Source organism: Cetorhinus maximus, chromosome 22 (assembly GCF_964194155.1).
Source record: "Cetorhinus maximus chromosome 22, sCetMax3.hap1.1, whole genome shotgun sequence".
Taxonomy (NCBI): domain Eukaryota; kingdom Metazoa; phylum Chordata; class Chondrichthyes; order Lamniformes; family Cetorhinidae; genus Cetorhinus; species Cetorhinus maximus.
Window position 1 is genome coordinate 23,931,798 of NC_135900.1, and position 22,903 is coordinate 23,954,700.

General features: G+C 42.9%; 1 protein-coding gene across 5 annotated transcripts in view; it reads right to left on the minus strand.

The window, feature by feature from the left end:
- The window catches only part of LOC144696533 (protein O-mannosyl-transferase TMTC2-like), a 207,474-nt gene that overhangs the window by 62,816 nt on the left and 121,755 nt on the right, over window positions 1-22,903 (minus strand). For all 5 annotated transcript variants that reach the window (XM_078567932.1, XM_078567927.1, XM_078567928.1 and 2 more), the window contains 2 exons: window positions 19,272-20,100; window positions 19,052-19,166 (listed from right to left, as the gene is read on the minus strand). In XM_078567932.1, the coding sequence (XP_078424058.1) occupies window positions 19,052-19,166; window positions 19,272-20,100 (944 nt within the window). The remainder of the gene's footprint in view (window positions 1-19,051; window positions 19,167-19,271; window positions 20,101-22,903) is intronic.

The following is a 22,903-nucleotide window of genomic DNA, read 5'->3' on the forward strand; positions in this document are numbered from 1 at the left end:
AGATAAGGCAGGTGCACTGACTTGGATTTGGACAACTTAAACAGCAAGATAGCTGACATGCTCTAACGTACCCTGTGGTGGTCTTTTCTCCATCACCCAACAGATGAGAAAACAGACATGGGGAATCAGCCTCAAGAATCATAACCTGGAGAATCATAACCTGCTACGAGGACACATGCTCACAAATGTAGAACCAGTGGCTGACATGGTTCCAGCTGATAAATGCTCCAAATCAGAAATGTCAACTTATTTGTCTCTCCACAGATTTTGACTGGCCTGTAGGGTGCTTCCAGCATTTTCTCTTTGTAGTAATTATGGTGTTATTTAGTGTGTAATGTACCTTTAAGAATAATACGTGTTAAGGAAGATCAGGTGATCTGTAGTAACCAGTAGGAGAGTAGCGCTGGCTACCTCTAGCAGTCAGTGTAGATACAGAGTTGGAGTTGAAAGCACATGTGTAGTTGTTGCTGAGTACATTGTAAATAAACTTAATGTTTCCACCCAAGAAGCGTCTGCAGAACAACTCTATCACTAATAGTACAACTCGGCCACCCTACAACACTCCTTTTGTTATGGATTTCCAGCATCTTTGGGGGCTTTTTTTTGCCATTTATTTCCACCATGATTACATTGAAGAAAAGGCAGGCAGATACTGCTGAAACATTACATCTCAAATTTATAGAATGATCCTTTGATGGAGTATAGTGTCTGGTCAGGAGAATAGTGTGAATGCACTCATACATTAATGATTAGTCGTGCTGTTCAACATGCCAGCAGGAGCAGTTCCTCATAACTGTAGTTTTCATAATGTTGAGGGTTCAAATACATGCTTATCGGTTTTCTAATTACCAGCTTGTGACTTTATCCCTCGCAGGAAGGAGAGAAATAAGCAAGACTTTGTGGGATCAAGCTAGCTCCAAGATGACACATCTGGTGAAGAAAGTTTAAAGGCAAGTTATCCTTAGTGGCAGACTTGGTAATCAGATGCTTTTGTCATGTAGGTCCATAGGCTGCAGGGCACAGTTGGCAATTGGTCAGTCTTACTAATTCCCTATTAGGACTTGGATATGCTTTTATCTGGGGGATGGGATTCTTCACACTTGTCTCCAGATTATGATACTACATTGTACCCTAATGGACAAAGTGGCAATGGCTGAATAAGAATGGGAGACTCATCTGTGATTTGTGAAAGTAGGTTGTACAGTTTCAGCTGAGTATCCTGTCTTCCATTCTTAATCAGCACTTTTCTTAGACAAATATCACCACCTTCAACACCTCTTTGACCCTTTTGTCTGTGACATCTTTTGATTATCTGCTCATCTCCACAATCACCACACCCTCAATGACTCTCTCCCCTCCACCCCCCCGCACCCACCTTAAACCAGTTTATATTTCTCCCTTTTTCTAACTATGCTTCAGTTCTGCCGAAGGGCCATGAAGGCTCGAAACGTTAACTGATTTCTTCTCCGCCGATGCTGCCAGACCTGCTGAGTTTTTCCAGGTAATTCTGTTTTTGTTTTGGATTTCCAGCATCCGCAGTAGCTTTTAGATTTTTGTTTTCAGCTGAGTAATCCAGCTTGTAGCTAAGGCCTGTTGAAAGGGGGTCTTAATTCCCAGTGGGATAGCAGGGATGTGCTGACAGTGGGTCAGAGGAGGCCCAAAAAATCTTTAAAATAAACAAGTGTTTACCTTTGGAAGGGGCCTTCAGTAATCCCTTTAAGGATCATACAATGACATGAGATTACAATCTAGGCTAACACTACTCTGCTGAATCCTGTATTATCCAAGGTGCTATCCTTGGAAAGAGATATTAAACCGGGAAAAACTCAGCAGGTCTGGCAGCATCGGTGGAGAAGAAAAGAGTCGACGTTTCGGGTCCACACGACCCTTTCTTCTCCACCGATGCTGCCAGACCTGCTGAGTTTTTCCAGGTAATTCGATTTTTGTTTTGGATTTGGATTTCCAGCATCTGCAGTAGTTTTTTGTTTTGATATTAAACCAGGGCCTTTTCTGCCTATTTCAGTGGTTCAGTTGCATATTTTTTAAAGATCATGGCATTATTGGAAGAAGAACAAGGAATTGTCCTATTACTCAAGTCAGGATCAGTCCCTCAAACAAACATAGAGGCTCTAGGGGTTGGGTAGAAGCAGCAAGAGCTCCTTCATTTAACCACCCCCTCCCATCAAACTGGAGCCACAGGGATCAGCGGGCCACAGCTACAGCTGCAGGTCACCCTAGGGTGAGGTTTCTCCTATATAATGGTGGTCTGTCTCTTCTGCTTCAGTTTTCTATCCAAAAGCAGGTCCAAATCACAGCATCACAACCACCACCTCTGGTAGGGCAAGGAGGCTCATTCCAAATCCAGCTCAGCTGGACCAGGAATTGAATCCCATGCTGATGGCATCAACCTGATCCACAATGTCAACCAGCCAACTGGCTCCCCAAGGAATCCAAGTTGCTGTGGCAACAAACTCTTGTACATGCATGTTGTAGTCCAGAGCTATGGATCATGATGGTAGAGGCTCCAATTTTCTTTCCATCACATCATGGCTGACCAATGATCTTACCCCTCTTACCATCTGCCATTGGCATGTGTTACAAACAGCCAATCCTTGACGATCAAGTCCTGGGTTGGGACTTGAACCTGGAGCTTCTGGCTCAGAGGCAGGGATGCTACCCATTGCGCCACAAGACCACCGGCCACAGTCCACGTAAACAAAATTAGGATGTCTTCTCGTAGTTTCCTCCTACACTGGCAGCATCTACCTCTGCTGGTGGGGCCGTCATCCTCCCAAAGTTGCAGACCCTCTGATTGGATCTGCAGCCTCAGGAGCTGCCACCCACTGTCATTAATTGGATGGTGAACACTGAGGTGGCCAATTAGGATGCTGCCTCCTGGAAGATCGCGCCAGCGGGAACGTTGTCAACAAGCGTGGGATCAGGACCCAGAAGTGGTTTTGGCACACAGTTATTTTTAAAGATGTTAAGATTCCGTCCAATATGTGCAAAATGGTTGATGTGTTTGCCTACACAAGTCAATACTTCGTTTTGTGTGAAGTGCCTTAGAATGTTTCTAAGACATGTAATAAGGTTTTGTGTAAGTATCACTCCTCATTCTTTCATATTTAAGTTAAGCTCTGCTAAAAGTAAGTCTGAATTTCTCCCTCCTGTTCTGAAAGCTTCCCAGTGAAATGGCAGGGCAACTCCAGGAACAAGGGTTGGGGGGAAGGGAGGAAAGGAAAGCTACAAATAAAGGTCTGCCTTCCCGTTGTTGCCTTGCTTTAACTTCAATCAATTTCTGTGGGACAATCTATGGCGTTTCTCAATGAAAACCTTAAAGAAAAGTATGTTTTAAAAACTGCACAAGCACATTACATTGCATTTTAATACTTTCAGTGAACTGTGCATTCTTTAAAAAAGTGTTAATGTATTTTTAGACATATGTCCCAGTGAAATCATTTAAAGGGCAGGAGGCAGCATGGGTTGATGGCTGTCATGTTAAATTATTACTATGTTTAAAGCTAGGCAGTGTTTATAAAAGTGAGATCTGTGTATTTAAAGTCTCATGGTTTATATTGACATAAAAGGAGCTGAATCACTCTTTTCTTGATTTGGCTTCTGCGAATTATATTGCTCCGATGCTACTGTTAATCAGCAAAAAAAAAACTTCTAACCTCGTGTGTGCATGTTTTTAGGAACATTTTTAGGAAACCCCGTAACCTGGTGTGCGAGTGCCCATAACATGAAACCCCCTTGCATGATGTATGAAGCCTATGGCCTAAAATGGTCCACCAATATGTAACCCATAACCTGACATTTGAACGTGTCTATTAAAGAAGCCTATGGCCTGGTGAACATCCAAAACATCATGCTCTCACTGCTAGAGTTGTCTTTATCAGTTTGGGACCCAAAGTCAGAGGAGTGAACAAGCACAAAATTGGATGGATTCACAAGCAAAGAACTGAGAACTCACAGAGTCAAGAAAGAATGTCCAGAGACAGAAAGGAAAGTAGTATTTATAGACAGTGGGACGAGTGTTCACAGACACAGTTGAAAGTGCCTGAAGTCAGTAGGTGAGGAGTGTCTATACATGTGTACATGTTCACAGACAGAGAGATAAGGAATATATACATATAGAGGGGTAAGGATTCTTAAATAGAAGTGCCACTATTTCACAGAGAGGTGAATGGTGTCTCTATTGTTGACAGTCAGAGGATGTATGTAAACAGAGATGTCTCTGCTCTACGATTTTCCAGTTATGGAGGACGTGTCAGTTAATTATTTTGGCGGCCCTAACATACCACTGATTGTTGAAACAATTTATTGAAAACATTAAAGTGCCAGAAAATCAGCACAAATGACTGCTGAAGTTTGTGTTCTCTATTTCTCACAGCCACAAATTATCACATTGAAAGAACTTTCAGCTCATTTATAGACAAATTATTATTCAGAACAAGTGTATGTTATTCTACAAGTTTTTAAAAAGTCAGTATTCTTGTGATTATTACAACAGCAGTGACAGTTTTTTGTAGAGTGGTATCTAAAGAAAATAACTGTCCAATAGAATATTGCCCCAGGCTCCTATCATCTGCTTCAAAGGTGTTTTTTCCATTCATTCATAGGATGTGGCAAGGCCAGCACTTACTGATCATCCCAATTAATTGAGAAGGCGGTGGTCAACCGCCTTCTTGAATTGTTGCATTCCATGTGTAGGTACATCCACAGTGCTGTTGGGAAAGGAGTTCCAGGATTTTGACCCATCGACAATGAAGAAATGGTGTTATATTTTTCAAGTCAGGATGGTGTGTGACTTGGAGGGAAACTTGGAGGTGGGAGTGTTCCCCTCTGCCTTAATGCCCTTGTCCTTCAAGCGGTAGAGTTCATAATTTTGGCAGGTGCTGTCAAAGAAGCCGAGGTGAGTTGCTGCAGTGCATCTTGTAGATAGTGTACACTGTAGCCATGGTGCGTTGGTGATGGAGGACATGAATGTTTAAGGTGGTGAATGGGATGGCAATCAAGCGAGCTACTTGGTGGCATTGCGCTCCTTGACTGTTGTTGGAACTGCACTCAAGGCAAGTAGACATTATTCCATTAGACTCCTGACTTGTACCTTGTAGAAGGTGGAAAGGCTTTGGGGAGTCAGAAAGTGAGTCATTCACCACAGCCTCTGCCCTGCTCTATCACCATTGTATTTATGTGGCTGGTCCAGTTAAGTTTCTGGTCGCACTACATACGGATTGTTGTCAGAGCCTGTACCCTTTGCTGTATCCAGTGCAGTCAGCCACTTCTTGATATCACATGGAGTGAATCAAATTTGTTGAAGACCAGTTTCTGTGATGATGAGGGCCTCAGGAGTAGACTGAGATGGATAATCCACTCACCACATCTGGCTCTAGGTGGTTGCAAATGCTTCAGCCTTGTCCTTTGCACTCAAGTACTGGGCTTCATCATCGTGAAGACGGAGATGTTCTTGGAGCCACCATTCATGGGTGGATGTGGCAGGGCTACAATTCTGATCTAACATGCTGGCTATGGGATTGCTTAGCTCTGTCTACAGAATGGTGATTAACTTAGTGGTTGAAATAGTGTGGATTCATTTAAGGGTAAGTTAGATAAATTCCTGGGGGTGAAAGGAGCAGAATGATTTGCTGATAGGGTTAAGTGAAGTAGGGTGGGAATAGCACTGTAGGACTGGATAGTCTGTTTCTGTGCTGCAAATTGTGTGTAATTCTATGATTTAAATAAAATTATTCCATTAATTAAATACAATCAAATAATCAGATCAGCTGTAATGGGTTTCATACAAATATAAGCTCATGATACCAAGGAACAAAAGTGTAGCGTAATTAAGGCTAATGCTATGGCAATGCTTCCATTTAATGGTAATGTAATTAAGAGCCAGCAGAATCCTGTCAGCCATTTAAAGTAGTAATAACCACACTTTATACTGACAGGAGATAACCAAAACTCTGACAAATTTGGCTTTTAGCATACACCATGCAGTTTCTTATTGAATTTTCCTCAGGTTCTTCAACGCTAATCCTGTCTACATTCACCAAGGAAACAATGGAATGCGAGGATTTTTTTTTAAAGAAATACAATCTGTTATGAGTTTCCACAGTTCATAAATAGAACACGATGTCATTTGGGCAGCACGGCACAGTTAATAGAAGCTTCCGGCTCCTTTAAGAAAAACAACAACATTTTTTAAAAAGTTAAATGCTTGCGTATTTGTCTGCATTTTTTTCGATTGCATTTGAATTTCCACAACTAAGAATCAACAATGCCCACAAAATGCATATCACGGGGAAAAAATTCAAAGCAGATGCATTCTCTTTTGAGGTTATAACATGGTTTGAATCAAGAATTTTGTTTCAACGTTAGGGCCCCATACATGTGACAATACTGTTGATTTTATTTTACAGGAGAAATTGTAAAAAGTTCCAATATTGTGTACATCCAGTCAGTGCAAAGGGCTGTGAATGATTAACATCTTCAAATTGGTATGCAGGAGGGAAAAAAAAGATCGCTGCTGTGCCAATGCAGGAATAGACAGTCATATGTTCTAACTCTCCAAACCATTTAGTCACAATATTAGCTCGGAGGTGGTGGGGCGGGAGACGGGGGGGAGCAGTGGGAGTGTGCTATTTTGCTGTTGGGAAACCTGGAAGAAATGAAGATTGGAGGCAGCAGCTGAGGAGCACAAAGGACAGAGGGAACGGTCAGAAAAGCTGGGGGGTGGGGGGTTACTGGGGGAGTCGGTGATCATGAGACAGGGGCAAGTCCGATTGCAGGGATGTAGGCGGAAGCGGGTAAGTGGACCTGGCAGGCAAGTACTTACCTGCTGAATCATGCAGTCCTCGCCTCCCTTTAACCGCAGATTTCCTGAGGCCCACGAAACCCTGCCAGCCTGGGTTAAATTTAAAATGGGAGATAAAGAGCCAAATTTTCATCTGCATGCAGACGTGCGTCTTGTTGAGTGAATAGCCGCACAGTTCTTTTTTCGGAGCAAGTTCAATTTTCCTCCGAACCAGTGCTATGTTCCTCTGGCCTTTTTGCGAGTCGGGGATGCCTAGCGTGCCAAACGCACAACCGCCCCTGCTGAGATCAGGTGCCCCATTTTAAACGGGAGACAAAAATCGAAATTCATCTCACAGACCATTTTCCCCTCATGGTGCAGACTTTTGGAAGCCCATTAAAAGCACACCAGGTTTGAGAGTTCGTGAAGAAAACGGGAAGCCTGCTGAGGAGTCTGGAACATTCTTAAAGCTAAGTGTAAAGTGTTTTCGCACTTTCAAATGTCACCAATTGATGCTGTATTGCAGTGTAGATGTGCTTTTGATGCAGTGATTCCTTAACGATAAGTTGACCCTTACATTGACCAGCCTTGTGTATTTGTTCACATCCATTACAGTGCTTTTCCAATGGAGGAAGCAATGTAATGCAGTGAAAAATGTCACAAAATGTCCTATCAGCCTGTATTATTATATTTTCTACTGCAATTTGATTGGCTCCAACTGATACATAAAACCTGGTTTTGACACTTGAAAACTATTTAACCACCTGCTCTGTTGCATTTTGGTTCTGGCACTTAAATAAAACCTACATTGATTGACAAGCACTCTATGTGGAAATTGAACTGAACACCTTCTGTCCTTTCCTTCCAAGAGAGTAGTCTATTGTTTGGACAGCTGTGGCTATTAGCAATGCTTGGCTAAGTTTCAAGTGCTATTGGGTTTCAGCATCATAGGTGTTCATTCATCTGAGAACGAATGAGTTTCAAAAATTGTAATAACAGATTGACCCTATAATATGGTTTCTGGTTTGTTGACACAAGTTAATAGGGTTACAAGTTTCGCAAGGTTTATTCCACATGGCAGAATGCAATTTTTTTCAGGGGAAGGATCCAGTTACCATGGTGCACGTGGGTACCAACGACATAGGTAACACTAAGAAAGAGGTTCTGCTCATGGATTATGAGCAGCTAGGGGCTAAATTAAAAAACAGAACCTCCAGGGATTATTACCTGACCCAAAAGGAAATTGTCATAGGGTAAATGAGATTAGAGAGATGAATGCATGGGTCAAAGATTGGTGTGGGAGAAATGCGTTTTGATTCATGGGGCACTGGCACCAACACTGGGGAAAGTGGAAGCTGAACCATGCTGGGACCGGTGTTCTGGCAAGTCATATAACTAGGGCAGTAGAGAGGGTTTTAAACTAAAAAGTGGGGGCAAGGTATCATATAAGAGGAGATGTGGTAAATCAACGGCAAACAATGAGATACTAGAGCAGGGTAGTGATTTGCGTAATGATAACCAGAGTGTGGCAGGAAGGGACAGAGGATACAAATTTATAAGTGCACCAGCAAATAAGGCCAGAGATCGCAAAAATGGTAAAAAGACAGAGTTAAAGGCTCTGTGTAGGAACACATGCAGCATTTATAACAAAATGGATGAATTGTTAGCATAGATAGAAATGAATATTTATAACCTGATAACAATTTCAGAAACATGGGGCAGAATTTAGCCCTTGTCGGATGGGCTCGGCGGGGGCAGTCGCCGCCCGCAATCGAGGCTAAAAGGCTATTTCACACCAATTAAGGCCCACCCAGCGTGAAACGCAAGTGGCAGTGCCGCCTGTGCAGGCAGGGGGAGGAGGGCAAGTGGCGCGAGTGCATGCGCACGAGTGCGTGCTTGATAATCTCCCTGAGGCACAGAGCTACCTCAGGGAGATGAAGAGTTTAAAAAAAAAATAAAGAAATGAAAAATGTTATAAAACATGTCCCCTCATGTGACTCTGTCTCATGAGCAGGGACATGTTATTAATTAAATTTAAAATTTTTTATTTTATTCCTAAAAAGTGCAAAGGCTGCTTGCCCTTTTCACCTGCCTGCCAGCTATAAGGCTGGATGGGCACTGAAAAATTTCTTTTAATTACCTTGTTAATGGGCCTTTTAATTGTCGGCGGGCAGGCTGCCAACTCCGGTGCGCGCCCGCCAACCTAAATATTGCGCGACTGCACATTGATGTCGGGACGCTCACCCGATGTCAACGCGCATCATTTTACACTCGAGCAGGTTGGGCACGTGCCCACCCACCGAGGTAAAAATTTTGCCCATGGTTGCAAGGTGACTCAGGCTGGAACCTGAATATTGCAGGGCATTTGGCATTATGGAAAGACAGGCAGCTTGGAAAAGGTGGTGGGATAGCTCTGTCAATTAAGGATGACATTATACAGTTGTGAGAAATGACCTTAGGTTGAAAGAGCAAGATGTGGAATCAATTTGGTAGATAAGAAATATGAAAGGTAAGAGGTCACTTGTGGGACTAGTTTATAAGCCCCCTCACAGCAGTTTCACTGTAGGACAGAGTATACGGGAAGGAATAAATGGGTTGTAAGAAAGGTACCGCAATAATCACGGGCATCTTTAATCTACATGTAGATTGGGAGAATCAGATTGGCAAAGGCAGCCTGGAAAATTAGTTCTAGAATGTATCAGAATGTACATGCGCAAAAGAGCACAAGCCCCGACTCAGGGAACCACCCCCCCCCACCGCATTGGGAGTGCTCAGTGCTTCCGGGCACACGTCACGCTGGGCGAGCCTTAATTGGCCCACCCATGTAAAATGGCGGCGCGGACCCAATTGGGTCCGCACCCACCTCTGCCCGTCCCCCCACAACCAACCCACCCCCCACCCTGGCGGGAGGAAAATTCTTCCCATGGCAATGAGACAGGATTAATCATTAAGCTTATGGTAAAGGAGCCTCTAGGTGACAGTGATCATAACATAAAATAATTTCATGTTCAGTTTGATGGGGAGAAATGTGGGTCTAAGACTAGTGTTTTAAACCTGAATAGAAATAATTATAAGGGTGTGAGGGCAGAGTTAGCTAAAGTGAACCGGAAAACTAGTTTAAAAGGTAGAACAGTAGAGATGTCATGACAGTCTTTTAAGGAGATACTTAATCACCCTCAAAAGATTTATCTCAGTGAGAAAGAAAGACTCTTTCAGAAGGAAGCAACATCCATGTCTAAATAAGGAATTTATCAAATTGCAAGATGCATTGTACAAATCTGCAAAGATTAGTGGTAGGTCAGAAGATTGGTCAAATTTTAAGGACCAGCAAAGAATGACCAGAAAAAAAATAAAGACGGAGAAAGTACAGTATGAGGGAAAACTAGCTGGTAATATAAAATCCGATATTAAGAGTTTCTGTAAGTATTTGGTAGGTGGGGTTCGTAGGACGTAGGTAGGGTTCTAAATGAATACTTTGTGTTGGTGTTCACAAGTGTGAGGGACGACGTAGGTATGGAAATTAGGCAGAAGGACCGTGATATAATTAAAGAAATTGGCATAGAAAGGTAGGAGGTTGTAAGTGGTCTGGCAGGCTTAAAAGTAGATAATCTCCAGGCCCGGATGAAATGTATCCCAGGCTGTTGAGTGAGGCAAGGGAGGAGGTAGCAGGGGCACTGGCAATAATTGTCAATACCTCTCTGGCCAGAGGAGAGGTGCCAGAGGAATGGAGGAAAGCCAATGTGGTACTGTTATTCAAGAAGGGAGGAAGGGATAAACCAGGGAACTACAGGCCAGTCAGTCTAATCTCAGTGGTGGGGAAACTATTGGAAGCAATTTTGAGGGACAGAATTGACCTACACTTGGAGAGGCAGGGATTAATCAAGGACAGTCAGCATGGTTTTGTTAAGGGGAGGTCATGTCTGACCAATATGACTGAATACTTCGAAGAGGTGACCAGGTGTGTAGATGAGGGCAATGCATTTGACGTAGTCTACTTGGACTTCAGCAAGGCTTTTGATAAGGTACCGCATGGGAGACTGATAACGAAGGTAAGAGCCTATGGTATCCAAGGCAATTTGGCAAATTGGATACAGAATTGACTGTGACAGGAAGCAGAGGGTGATGGTCAAGGGGTGTTTTTGTAACTAGATGCCTGTGTACACACAGCGGTGTTGGGTCCCTTGCTGTTTGTGGTATATATAAACGATTTAGATTTGGATGTAGGAGGGTTGATCAGTGAGTTCGCAGATGACACAAAAATTGGTGGGATGGTAAATAATGAGGAGGATAGCTTTAGATTACAGGAGGATATGGACGGGCTGGTCAGATGGGCTGATCAGTGGCAAATGGAATTTAATCCGGATAAGTGTGAGGTGATACACTTGGGCAGGACAAATGAGGCATGGGAATGCACAATGAATGGTAGGACCCTGGGAAGTACCGAGGATCAGAGGGACCTTGGTGTGCATGTCCACCGGTCCCTTAAGGTAGATAAGGTAGACAGGCAGATAAGGTGGTTTAGAAAGCATTTGGAATACTTGCCTTTATTAGCTGAGGCATAGAATATAAGAGCAGGGAGGTTATGCTGGAACTGTATAAAATGCTGGCTAGGCCACAGCTGGAGTATTGAGTGCAGTTCTGGAATCCGCATTATAGGAAGGATGTGATTGCACTAGAGAGAGTGCAAAGGAGATTTACCAGGATGTTGCCTGGGCTTGAGAGTTTTAGTTATGAGGAGAGATTGGATAGACTGGGGTTATTTTCCCTGGAGCAGAGGAGATTGAGGGGGTACATGATTTTGGTGTATAAAGTTATGAGGGGCATAGATAGGGTAGACAGGAAGGAACTTTTCCCCTTTGTGGAGGGATCAATAACCAAGGGACACAGATTTAAGGTAAAGGGCAGGAGGTTTAGAGGGGATGCGAGGAAGAATTTTTTTCACCCAGAGGGTGGTGGGAATCTGGAACTCACTGCCTGAAAGGGTGGTAGAGGCAGAAACCCTCAAAACATTTAAGAAGTATTTGGATGTGCATTTGCGATGCCATGGCATACAAGGCTATGGGCCTAGTGCTGGAAAATGGGATTAGAATAGTTAGGTACTTGTTTGACCGGCGCAGACTCGATGGGCCGAAGGGCCTTTTTCTGTGCTGTGCACCTCTATGACTCTATTTGAATAGGAAAAGAGTAACTAAAGCTAGTGTTGGTCCTCTAGAGTGGGAGTCTGGGGAGTTGATAACGGAAAACAAGCAAATATTGGAAGCATTGAACAGGTATTTTGTGTCTGTCGTCACTGGTAGAGGACTTAGAAAATGTTTCAAAAGATATTTGAAAATCAAGAGGTGAAAGGGAGGGAGGAACTTAAAGCAATCACATCACCATCACCAGGGAAAAGGAGCTGGGAAAACTATTAGACTAAAAGGCTAACAAAACCCAAATGCCAGATGACCTGCATCCTAGGGTCTTAAAATAAATGGCTGCAGAGATAGTAGAGGCATTGGTTATCTTCCAGAATTCTTAGATTCTGGAAGGGTCCCAGCAGATTGGAAATAAGCAAATGCAACACCTTTATTCAGGAAAGGAAGGAGACAGAAAGCAGGAAATGATGGGCCAGTTAGGCTAACATTTGTCACAGGAAATTACTGGAATCCATTCTTAAGGAGGTTACAGCAGGACACTTAGAAACTCATAATGGGATCTGGCTGAGTCAACATGGCTTTGTGAAAGGGAAATTGTGTTTAACTAATTTATTTAAGTTCTTTAATGAAGCAACAAGTGAGGTGGATAAAGGGGAACTTCAAGTTGTGGTGTACTTGGATTCCCAAAAGGCATTTGATAGGGTGCCACATCAAAGGTTATTACACAAGATGTAATAACCTTTGATGTGGCACCCTAAGAGTGGTGTCGGGGGTAACTTATTAACATGGATAAAGGATTGGTTGGCTAACAGGAAGCAGAGTGTAGGGATAAATGGGTCTTTTTTGGGTTGTCAAGCTGTAACTAGTGGAGTGCCACAGGGATCGGTGCTGGGGCATCGACTATTTACAATCTATATTAATGACTTGGATGAAGAGCCGAATGGATAATAGCTAAATTTGCTAATGACAGTTGCCAAGAAGAGATAAAGAGTCTACAAAAATATATTTAAAAATTGGTAGATGGAGCATAATGTGGGAAGATGTGTACTTGTCTACTTTGGCAGGAAGAATAGAAAAGCAGGATATTATTTAAATGGAGAGAGAATGCAGAATTCTGTGGTACAGAAGGATCTGGGTGTCCTCGTATATGAATCACAAAAAGTTATTTTGCAGGTACAGCGAGTGATCAGGAAAGCAAATGAAATGTCGGCGTTTATTGCAAGGGGAATGGATTATAAAAGTAGGGAAATTTTACTGCAGCTGTACAGGGCCTTGGAGAGACCACATCTAGAATAGAGTTTTGGTCTCCTTATTTGAAAAAGTATATAATTGTATTAGAAGAAGTTCAAAAAAGGTTCATTTGACTCATTCCTGGGGTGAAAGGTTATCTTATGAAGACAGGTTGAACAGGTTGTGCCTATACCCGCTGGAGTTGGAAGAATTAGTGGTGATCTTATTGAAACACATAAATCCTGAGGGTACTTGATAGGGTGGATACCAGGAAGATGTTTCCTCTTGTTGGGAAGATTAGGACTAGGGGTCACAGTTTAAGAAAAAGAGGTCTCCCTTTTAAGATAGAGATGAGGAGATGTTTTTCTCTCAGGGGGTCATTAGTACGTGGAATTCTCTTCTGCACAAAGCAGTAGAGGCTGGGTTACTGAATTTATTCAAGGCTGAGTTAGATTTTTGATAGACAAGGGTTATTGGGGGTAGATAGGAAAGTGGATTTGAGACCAAAAGCAGATCAGACATGATCTTATTGAATGGCGGAGCAGGCTCAAAGGGTTAAATGGTCTTCCCCTGCTTCTAAGTCTTATATTCCTATGTTCCTATGATATGGAGGCTTTTATTAGATGGTGAGAGGTTTATTTTTTCCGTGGAATGTAAAATATTTTCCACTGGCCTGAATTTTACCCTTGGCGGGCGGACACGATCGGCGGGCCTGTGACCAGTCAGGAAACGGGCCGCCGCCCGTGATCAACCCCTGACCACAATTTCACGCTGGCTGGCCAATTAAGGCCCGCCAGCGTGAAATATACCCTCCAATGATCGGGAAGGGGCGGGTGGGGGCCTCCTGTTGGCCGTCGGGTCCAATGGCGGCCCAGCGACCGAATTAAAAATGTCACAGGCAGCTCCTTGAAGGCTGTCAGGCAAGAACATATCTTCTGCGTTGTGAACACTGAAGCCATGGTATCGAGTGCGGCTGGAGATGCCAGGCAGGAGAGCAGGTTGGGTGGGTACTCAGCACCCCTCCCCACCTCCGGTTTTCGGATCAGTGCCTCGCGGTCCTCCTGGAGGAGGTTGCTGCCAGGAGAGACACCTTTGTGCCAAGAGATGGAAGGAGGAGGTCACCGCACCTAACAAAAAGAGCTTGGGAGGAGGTGGCAGCGCAGATCACCAGCCACGACGTTTTGCGGCACACATGGGTGCAGTGCCGCAAAAGATTTAACAACCTGCTGCGCTCAGGAAGGGTGAGCACCATGTTGGCATGGATCAGTATGCAGAAGTGTTAAGGTCTGGCTGTCCCCCCATGGGCCTCAGGGGGTGTTAGAGTCTGAGTGCTAACAGTCAATGACGCCAGAGCTGGCCAAGGGAGTAAGCATTGGCTGCTTGGGCTGAATGCCTTGCAGCTCAAGAGCCACAACTCGGATGTGACCTGCAAGGTTTTCCTCAGGTGGGGTTGGCCAGACTGCAATGGCGCTGCAGGTAGAGGGTGGACTAATCCATGCTCCTCTGTCCTTTCAGGAGAAGACGACCCATAAAAAAACTGAAAGGTCGCGGACAGGCGGAGGCCCCCCAAACCTCCTAATCCTATCCAGATTCAAGCAGGATGCCTTGGAGCTGGAGAGGTGTCAGCACCTCAGTCAACCGGCCGCGGAGAGGCTGGGGTGCCAGACAAAGTTAGGAGTGCAGTGCACTGAGGTGACAGTTTCGGATGGTGCAAACAATCTTGTGCAGTCTTATCATTGATGGGAGCCTCAAAACTGGATTTCCCATTGATCATTGAAAGACGATGGCACCATGATGCAGGTCTCCATGGTCTCACCAGTGACAGTGTGATGAATTAAACTAATGACTTGTTGTTGTTCTCCCTTAGATTCACCACCACGCACTCAATCGCAGGACCCCAAAGAGCCACCCCTGCCGCCATAGGACCTCCAGGTTTCACATGCACCTGCATCACATCCGCTCTCTGAACGAGGCACCAGCGCAAATACAACCCTCGGCTAGAATGTCAGACCACAGAGGTAAGGGCACTTCACACTTGTTTGAGGAACAGGTGGAGACAGAGAGTGCCCAGGGGCCAGCCGTCGGAGGACTGCCAGAGACCAGGACGATGCTCAGTCGAAGGCAGGTGATGAGCCTCTGGAGTCAAGACATAGCACTCAGAAACATAAGTTTAAGGCACCATGAGCACAAGAGAGACAGGTCACGGGTGATCTTCTGTTGTGTAATGTTTTGTTTATGTCTTCTGATCTGGGAATTAAGACCAGAGAAAGTGATGTTATTTTTTTTGGATTGTCAAAATTAGATAAATTTTATTTTTGTGCTAATGGCCTGAGTATGCTTTACCTTTGTATTTTTTTAACGCAGTGTATGCCAGTATGTAATGCTGGACGTGAGTGGCCCAAAACTTTATTGCACAGGCACCGAGTGGACTTTGGGTTCAAATAAAAGGGTCATTTCAGACATCCGGGATGGAGGTGGCAGCCCTGGCATGAGGCATAAGAGCCCATGGTGTTAGAGGCAAGGTATTAGCATGGATAGAAGATTGGCTGTCTGGCAGGAGGCAGAGAGTGGGGATAAGGGGGTCCTTCTCAGGATGGCGGCCGGTGACTAGTGGAGTTCCACAGGGGTCAGTGTTGGGACCACAACTTTTCACTTTATACATTCATGATCTAGATGAAGGAACTGAGGGCATCCTGGCTAAGTTTGCAGATGATACAAAGATAGGTGGAGGGACAGGTAGTATTGAGGAGGCGGAGAGGCTGCTGAAGCATTTGGACAGGTTGGGAGAATGGGCAAAGAAGTGGCAGATGGAATACAACGTGGGGAAGCGTGAGGTCATACACTTTGGTAGGAAGAATAGAGGCATAGACTATTTTCTAAATGGGGAGAGAATTCAGAAATCTGGAGTGCAAAGGGACTTGGGAGTCCTAGTCCAAGATTCTTTTAAGGTTAACTTGCAGGTTGAGTCGGTAGTTAGGAAGGCAAATGCAATGTTGGCATTTATTTCAAGAGGACTAGAATATAAAAGCAGGGATGTGCTGCTGAGGCTTTATAAGGCTCTGGTCAGACCACATTTAGAATATTGTGAGCAATTTTGGGCCCCGTATCTCAGGAAGGATGTACTGGCCCTGGAGAGGGTCCAGAGGAGGTTCACGGGAATGATCCCAGGAATGAAAGGCTTAACATATGAGGAACGTTTGAGGACTCTGGGTCTATACTCCATGGAGTTTAGAAGGATGAGGGGGGATCTGATTGAAACTTACAGAATATTGAAAGGCCTGGATAGAGTGGAATTGGGGAAGATGTTTCCATTAGTAGGAGAGACTAGGACCGAGGGCACAGCGGAGTAAAGGGAAGACCTTTTAGAACAGAGATGAGGAGAAACTTCTTTAGCCAGAGAGTGGTGAATCTATGGAATCCATTGCTGTGGAGGCCAGGTCATTGAGTGTATTTAAGACCGAGATAGATAGGTTCTTGATTGGTAAGGGGATCAAAGGTTACGGGAAGAAGGCGGGAGAATGGGGTTGAGAAACTTATCAGCCATGATTGAATGGCGGAGCAGACTCGATGGGCCGATTGGCCTAATTTCTGCTCCTATGTTTTATGGTCTTATGGAAGTAGATCTTTGGCAGCCTGGCTGCAGGAGTGTTGGATTAAAGCATCCCTGGTATCCCTGCCTCCCTGAAGGATACAGAAGTCTGCCTTCATGCCCTCAGGGTTCTCCTCACTGTGCTCCTCTTCTGACTCACTACTGGATTCATCATCTGTGGCCTGTGGAGCTATGTCAACATCCTCTTCTTCCAGTGGCTCCCCACCTTGCGAGTGCCATTTTGTAAAGAACGCAGCATGCAACCACTGTCAGTGACACCCGCTCTGGGGGGTATTGTAGTGCTCCCCCTGAACGGTCCAAGCATCGGAAGCGCATCTTCAGAAGACCTATGGTCCTCTCTGTCACCGACCTTGTGGAGGCATGACTCCTATTAATATGCTGCTCTGTCTCTGTTCTTGAGTGGCAGAGAGGTGCCACCTTTTCAACAGATAGACCTTGTCACTCAGAAGCCATCCATACAGTCGGACTGTAGCATGGAATAGCCTCGGCACCTGGGAGTGTCTGAGGATATAAGCGTCATGGGAGCTGCCAGCGTACCTTGCACAGACTTGCAGAATATGCATCCTGTGGTCACACACTATCTGGACGTTCATCAAGTGGAATCCCTTCCGGCTGACCCGCTGGCATCTTGATGGTCACATGTATGCAGTCAATTGCACCCTGGATGCGGGGGAAATGCCAAGCCCAGAGAAATAATCAGAGGTAAGCAGCCTCATAATATTTAAATAACCAGCCCACCTCATAGGAGTGGATTGGTCACCCATTAAAACCTCAAGTGGGTGGGTTTGAGGCGGGTTGTGCTTGGGTTTGAGACTTTTAACATATTTACATTGCACCTGACCCAATCCTACCCATTTGCAGTGGTTAAATTTCTCCTCACGGTCTCTTTTCATATGATGCAGTGATACAAATCAATTTCTCCTAACAGGCTGAAAGTTTCACTTTTTTTGTGTGCTTTCATTCAAACTGTATGTGCATTTCAAGGCTTTGACAGCCAACATACTGAACAACGCTGATCAGCGTGGTGAGAAGAAACAATTTTAAAGGAAGGCAAAGATAAGATTCGGCTCATGCTTCTTGGCATGGGACACTTGAGCTCCGCTGGGTTATCTGAGAATCAGCTTTGCTTACAACTGATCAAATGCACAAAACCAAAGTAAACAAGTTCAAGTGTCACACAGTCCTGTGGCTAAAACTTGGGAGACAAGCTCACTTTTTTATGACACTAGATCTTAATGACGATCCTTTCCAGTTAAGTTATTTTGCAAGACATCATGGCATGTTTTTGTACGAGCAATAAACATATTGCAGCTTATGTCTTCTTTACAAAAGTTAGAATATGATTATTTTCTTGTGGCTGTTCACATCTTCATATAAAAATTGAAAACAGATGGAATTGGCTTAATGGAAAATGAATGTTGACTTGTATATTCTCCAACAGAATTCAATGAAATGACTAGTTTTAGGTTTATTTTCTCCATATCTGCATCATGTGTGAATGAATCCAAGAGGTCAGAAGATAGATTGGCATCAGAATAGAGAGCACAACATTGCACAACACATAATCACCATCTAAGAGAAGTTTTTTTGCAAAGGAGGTATGGGGTGTCTGGGTTGCTGACTAACCTGTTGTACAATAACAGCATCTTTCAGTTTCGCTGAACATGAAATGTGATCGTATCTGCTGACAACCATTGACACAAGTAAACTGTGTTCTTATTGTCTCTGCCTGCTCTTGATGAACAGAAGCCCACAACACAAGTTGGCTTGGGTTGCAGTAACAGAACAACGAGCACTGGGTCACGTCTGAAGCTCAAAGTATCTTTACCTCAATAAGGAGTGCTCAGTCACTGAATACAAAATAGCAACTATCACTCCCAGAAAAAAATTAAAGAAAATCCTGAATATTTATTCCATGTATTTTATCAGATTTCTTAGTAACATAATGCCAATTACATACTTACTTGTATAGATTGTACCAACGCTCTGAATGTAACTTAAACCATTAGAGTGCTGTGTGCAAAAAATCAAATGATATTTGAGATTTAAACAGCTATTAAAGTGGATGAAACTTTTTTTCTATTTAAGAATGCATTAAAGAAATGCTGCTGTCTGATGGGGACGAGGAACAGGATTAATTAAAACACTGCTACAGCGATTCATTGTACTAGTAAACAATATCTGTGTTGCACAAATAGATCAATAGTGCCATTCATTGCAAGTTTTATAATTGACCTGGTTAGGAATAAGGCCAGCAGTTGAGTCATGCATACTTACAAATTATAAAGCATATCAGCCATGTTGCTGCGATAGTACAAGGCATTTCTATAGGCCTTTTCAGCTTCCAAAACTTTGCCTTGGCTTTTCAGAACATTCCCGAGGTTACCCCACGCTGCCAGGAAGAGAAAGCAGTTGTTCAAGTTGGTGCTGGAATCCGTTTAAACATGACACATTATCTCAATATTAGCTTCCACTTGTTGAGATTAAAATTGTTTACCTTTAGCCGGATTCACTTTAATCCCTGATCTATACAACATTTCCTCATCATGCCAGTCTCTGTTCCTTAATATGGTTTTCGACCCATATAAAATGACTAAAGCAGCAGCTGCATATAAAACCAAGTTCTTAAAGACTCTCTTCTTCATTCTGAGAGAAAGGGTTCTTATGCCTAGTGTTACTAGTAAACAGAATCCCATGCTTGGAATGTACAGGATTCGCTCTGCTATTACAAAACCGACATAAAAGAAAAGGTTAGTAGCAGGCAGGAATGGCACTATTAGCAGTGATAAAGAGAAAATGGCAATGTTCTGAGCTTTTGGAAGTGGTAGTCCCTGAATTAAATCATTCTTTACAAAGTGATCAGTTCTTGGTACAAAGTAAAAACCCTGCTCGTTGTTCCCATGCTCCATTGCTGAGTGGCAGCTGTGCCCATTTGTATTCTGTTTGCCATTCATCACTGTTTTTCCATTGCAAACTTTGTCTTTTGGAGAGCCCTTCAGGCTGATATAGATGAGGAGCAGCAATCCGACAAAGAATGCTAACGTGTGCAGGTTTCTCCAATCACCAACTGTTCTTATCAATGGCACAGCGTCCATCGACCAATCAAAGCTCATGGTGTCGGGGCACAACAGCAGCCAAAGATTTGCTGCCGGCAAGTAATGAAAGGTCAAAGTTCGTGTCAGCAGGCTGTCCGAGTCAGCTGCTGGGTTGTCCGAGTTGGAGAAGCTTGGCGGCTTGTTACCCATCCAGTATAAGCGAAGTCCCAGTAAAGTGGCACCCCAGACAGCCAGCAGTCCCACCCTTATCAAAAGGGAAGCAACCTGCCTCTAAAAGGAAAAAGAAAAAACAAATTAGGAGAGAAAATAACTAAATCAATGACTCAACTCTCAAGTAATATTCATATCATTTTTGCCAATCTGAGGAAGGAAAACGGTGTGCAAACTTTAGAATGTATGTTAATGCCAAAAAAGTGCTTATTGCCCTAAACTCTGAACATACTGATACAGGAGGAACCCAAGTTACTGCTGCACAGAAATGTCTTATTATATTTACATTATGCTCCAACCAAATCAACTCTGGGCTACTGTGGAATGGTTTAAAAGCCATACAGTATTTTAAAAAGAGCAGAGTGCAGTAAAAAATTACAGAAAATACATCTATAAAATCCTAAACAAAATACAATGTAGAAAAGAGAAAAACAGTACTGCAATTGCTGAAAATCTGAAACAAAAACAGAAAATGCTGGAAGTGCACAGTTTAATGTTTCATTTCATACTATTCACTTCTGATAAAATAGATCAGCTATAAAGAAAATAACATAGAAAAAGAGTAAAATGGATTTTTTTAAAAAGTTAGTCTTCACTCACATTCAACAAATACAGCCAAGGACTTAATTTTATGTACTTTATACTGCCTGTAATTTGTACCCGTGTCCTGTTTGTAGTCAATTATGTATAACTTTATAAATAGTAGCTACTAGAAAATAGTGCTGAAATAGTAATGCATTTGAAGAAGTCAGTCGTCTTAGGTTTGACTGCCCCCACAGAGCATGAACGGAGGAAGGCTCTAACCTTCTGCTTATGATGAGATATCCTCATAAAAATATTTTTTTGATGTCTTAGACATAATGATCCACCCCCAGAAAATTAATACTTCACAAAAGAGATTCTTAAAGGAAACAGTCCCATCCCAAAGACTCCTAGAAACTCATAGGGTTGGAAAGCCGGCTCAAACGGAAAATAGAAACAGAGGATGGGCTTCTCTAACATACTGCTGTTATAAGCAGCGTTTCCTCCTGCTAACAGTTTGTCAATATTAAATTGACCCTATATAAATACCTAGAATATTTCTACATGCCAGCATCAATTGAAAATTTTGGCACTTTGTGTCTTTTTTCTTCCTACAGTAATTTCAACTGGATAAAATTCCACCTAACACTATTTTGGGGTCACTGTTTGGTCATTAGAAATGAGGAAATCAAGATGCAGAAACAAAGTGAAGATATACCTCTGCTTCAAAAATGAACAAGCAAAGATATATATCCAACGGAAATGGAAAACGTAAGGAGATGAAACTGGTCTTGGGCAGGAGCATAGAATGGGCGATAGCAAATTGATGGCCCAGTTTACAATTCACTCGATTTTCTATTCTATTGGTTCGAATGGAAAAGAATCCTGGGTGCAATGTGAAAACAGCTGCCAATATGGTATTTCCCTTTTTGCACAAGTTTCAAGACCAATTATTCCAGTCACCAAAAACGTCAAACCTTTCCTGTTGCACTACGTAGCATAAAAAATTACTTTAATTGGTGTTTTCTATTGTAATGCATTGTAATTCATTATTAGGCTGACAGCAATAATTATTTATATTTTATAATTCTACAGGATCGGTAGAGCTGCAAACTTTTGGGGTGTACAGTCTTTCCTTCTCAATTCAGATTTCAATATTTCACTAGAAAATTACAAGTGATTGCCTTCTTAATTAGAAAAGCAAATCTTTCAGATGGATTTTACATCCTGACTGAGCAGTGGCAGGTTTTCTCACCCTGAAATGGGATAGGATTCTTCAGGATTCTCATGGAAAGAGGGGCACTGGTTATACAGCATCATGGAAGCATTCTTGGGGCACTAGATTTCTCAAGGGACTGGTCTGCTCCAGCTGTGTGAGTGGGCAAAACAACCGGAAGCAACACGGATCCTTCATCTGAACACAACACAGCCAATGTGATTCAGTAGCTGACAGTTTCTAGTTGGAGAAATTAGCTTGCCAAATCTAAGTCAGCCTTGTCACGACAAACAAATAACGTTGAGGAATTAATTATGACCTCTATTTGCATTAGAGGCATTTTATGTACGCACTCTTTCTTAAATTTGAACAAGGATCTCTGCTGTAGACCTGCATAAACTAAAAAGCATTTCTAAGTAAGAGCTGACATTATTGAAACTGCTTAAAATTCTTGATTTAATAAAACACAATTTATTAATATTCCTTCAGTTCCATATCGGTCCTTCCAAATCCTTCTAATGGTACAATTGTGTAGATCAAAGGGTCTTCTCTTGTCCATTATCACATAATCATATTTTTCAAATCCTCAAATGGTAGCTCACTACTTTCAGGGTCTTTTCTGTTCAGTTAATTGAAATGTCGCTACTTTCAATTCTGTGGGCACTTAGGAAAGATTTGTCCGCCACAGTTTGTTTTTGGAACTTTCGCAATAATGTATAATCATTTCCACCACCAGCATGTCTGATTGTGCAAAGGCCAAGAGTAAAACAATGCAGAATGCCACGCAAAGCTAAAATTAAATAACTTGGGAAGGCGAGGCCAGACTTAAATCAAACTTTGTTAATTTTGGGCCTGAGTAAACTTGAATCTTTCCCACACTGTCTCTGAATGCAAATTTCCACAAAGATAGGGACAGTTTTTATATTTTCAATTTGGCTCCCATTTTGATATGCTGGGGTGGTTTTGGAATAAACAAAACCAAATATGTAACCTGCAGCTAATTTCCACATCCCTGTCTATCCTTGCGGCACTCCACTCGTTACATGTCAGGTACTGGAAATTACTCAGTTAATCATACTCTTTGCTTTCTGTTCATTAACCAATTCTCAATTCATGCTAATATAT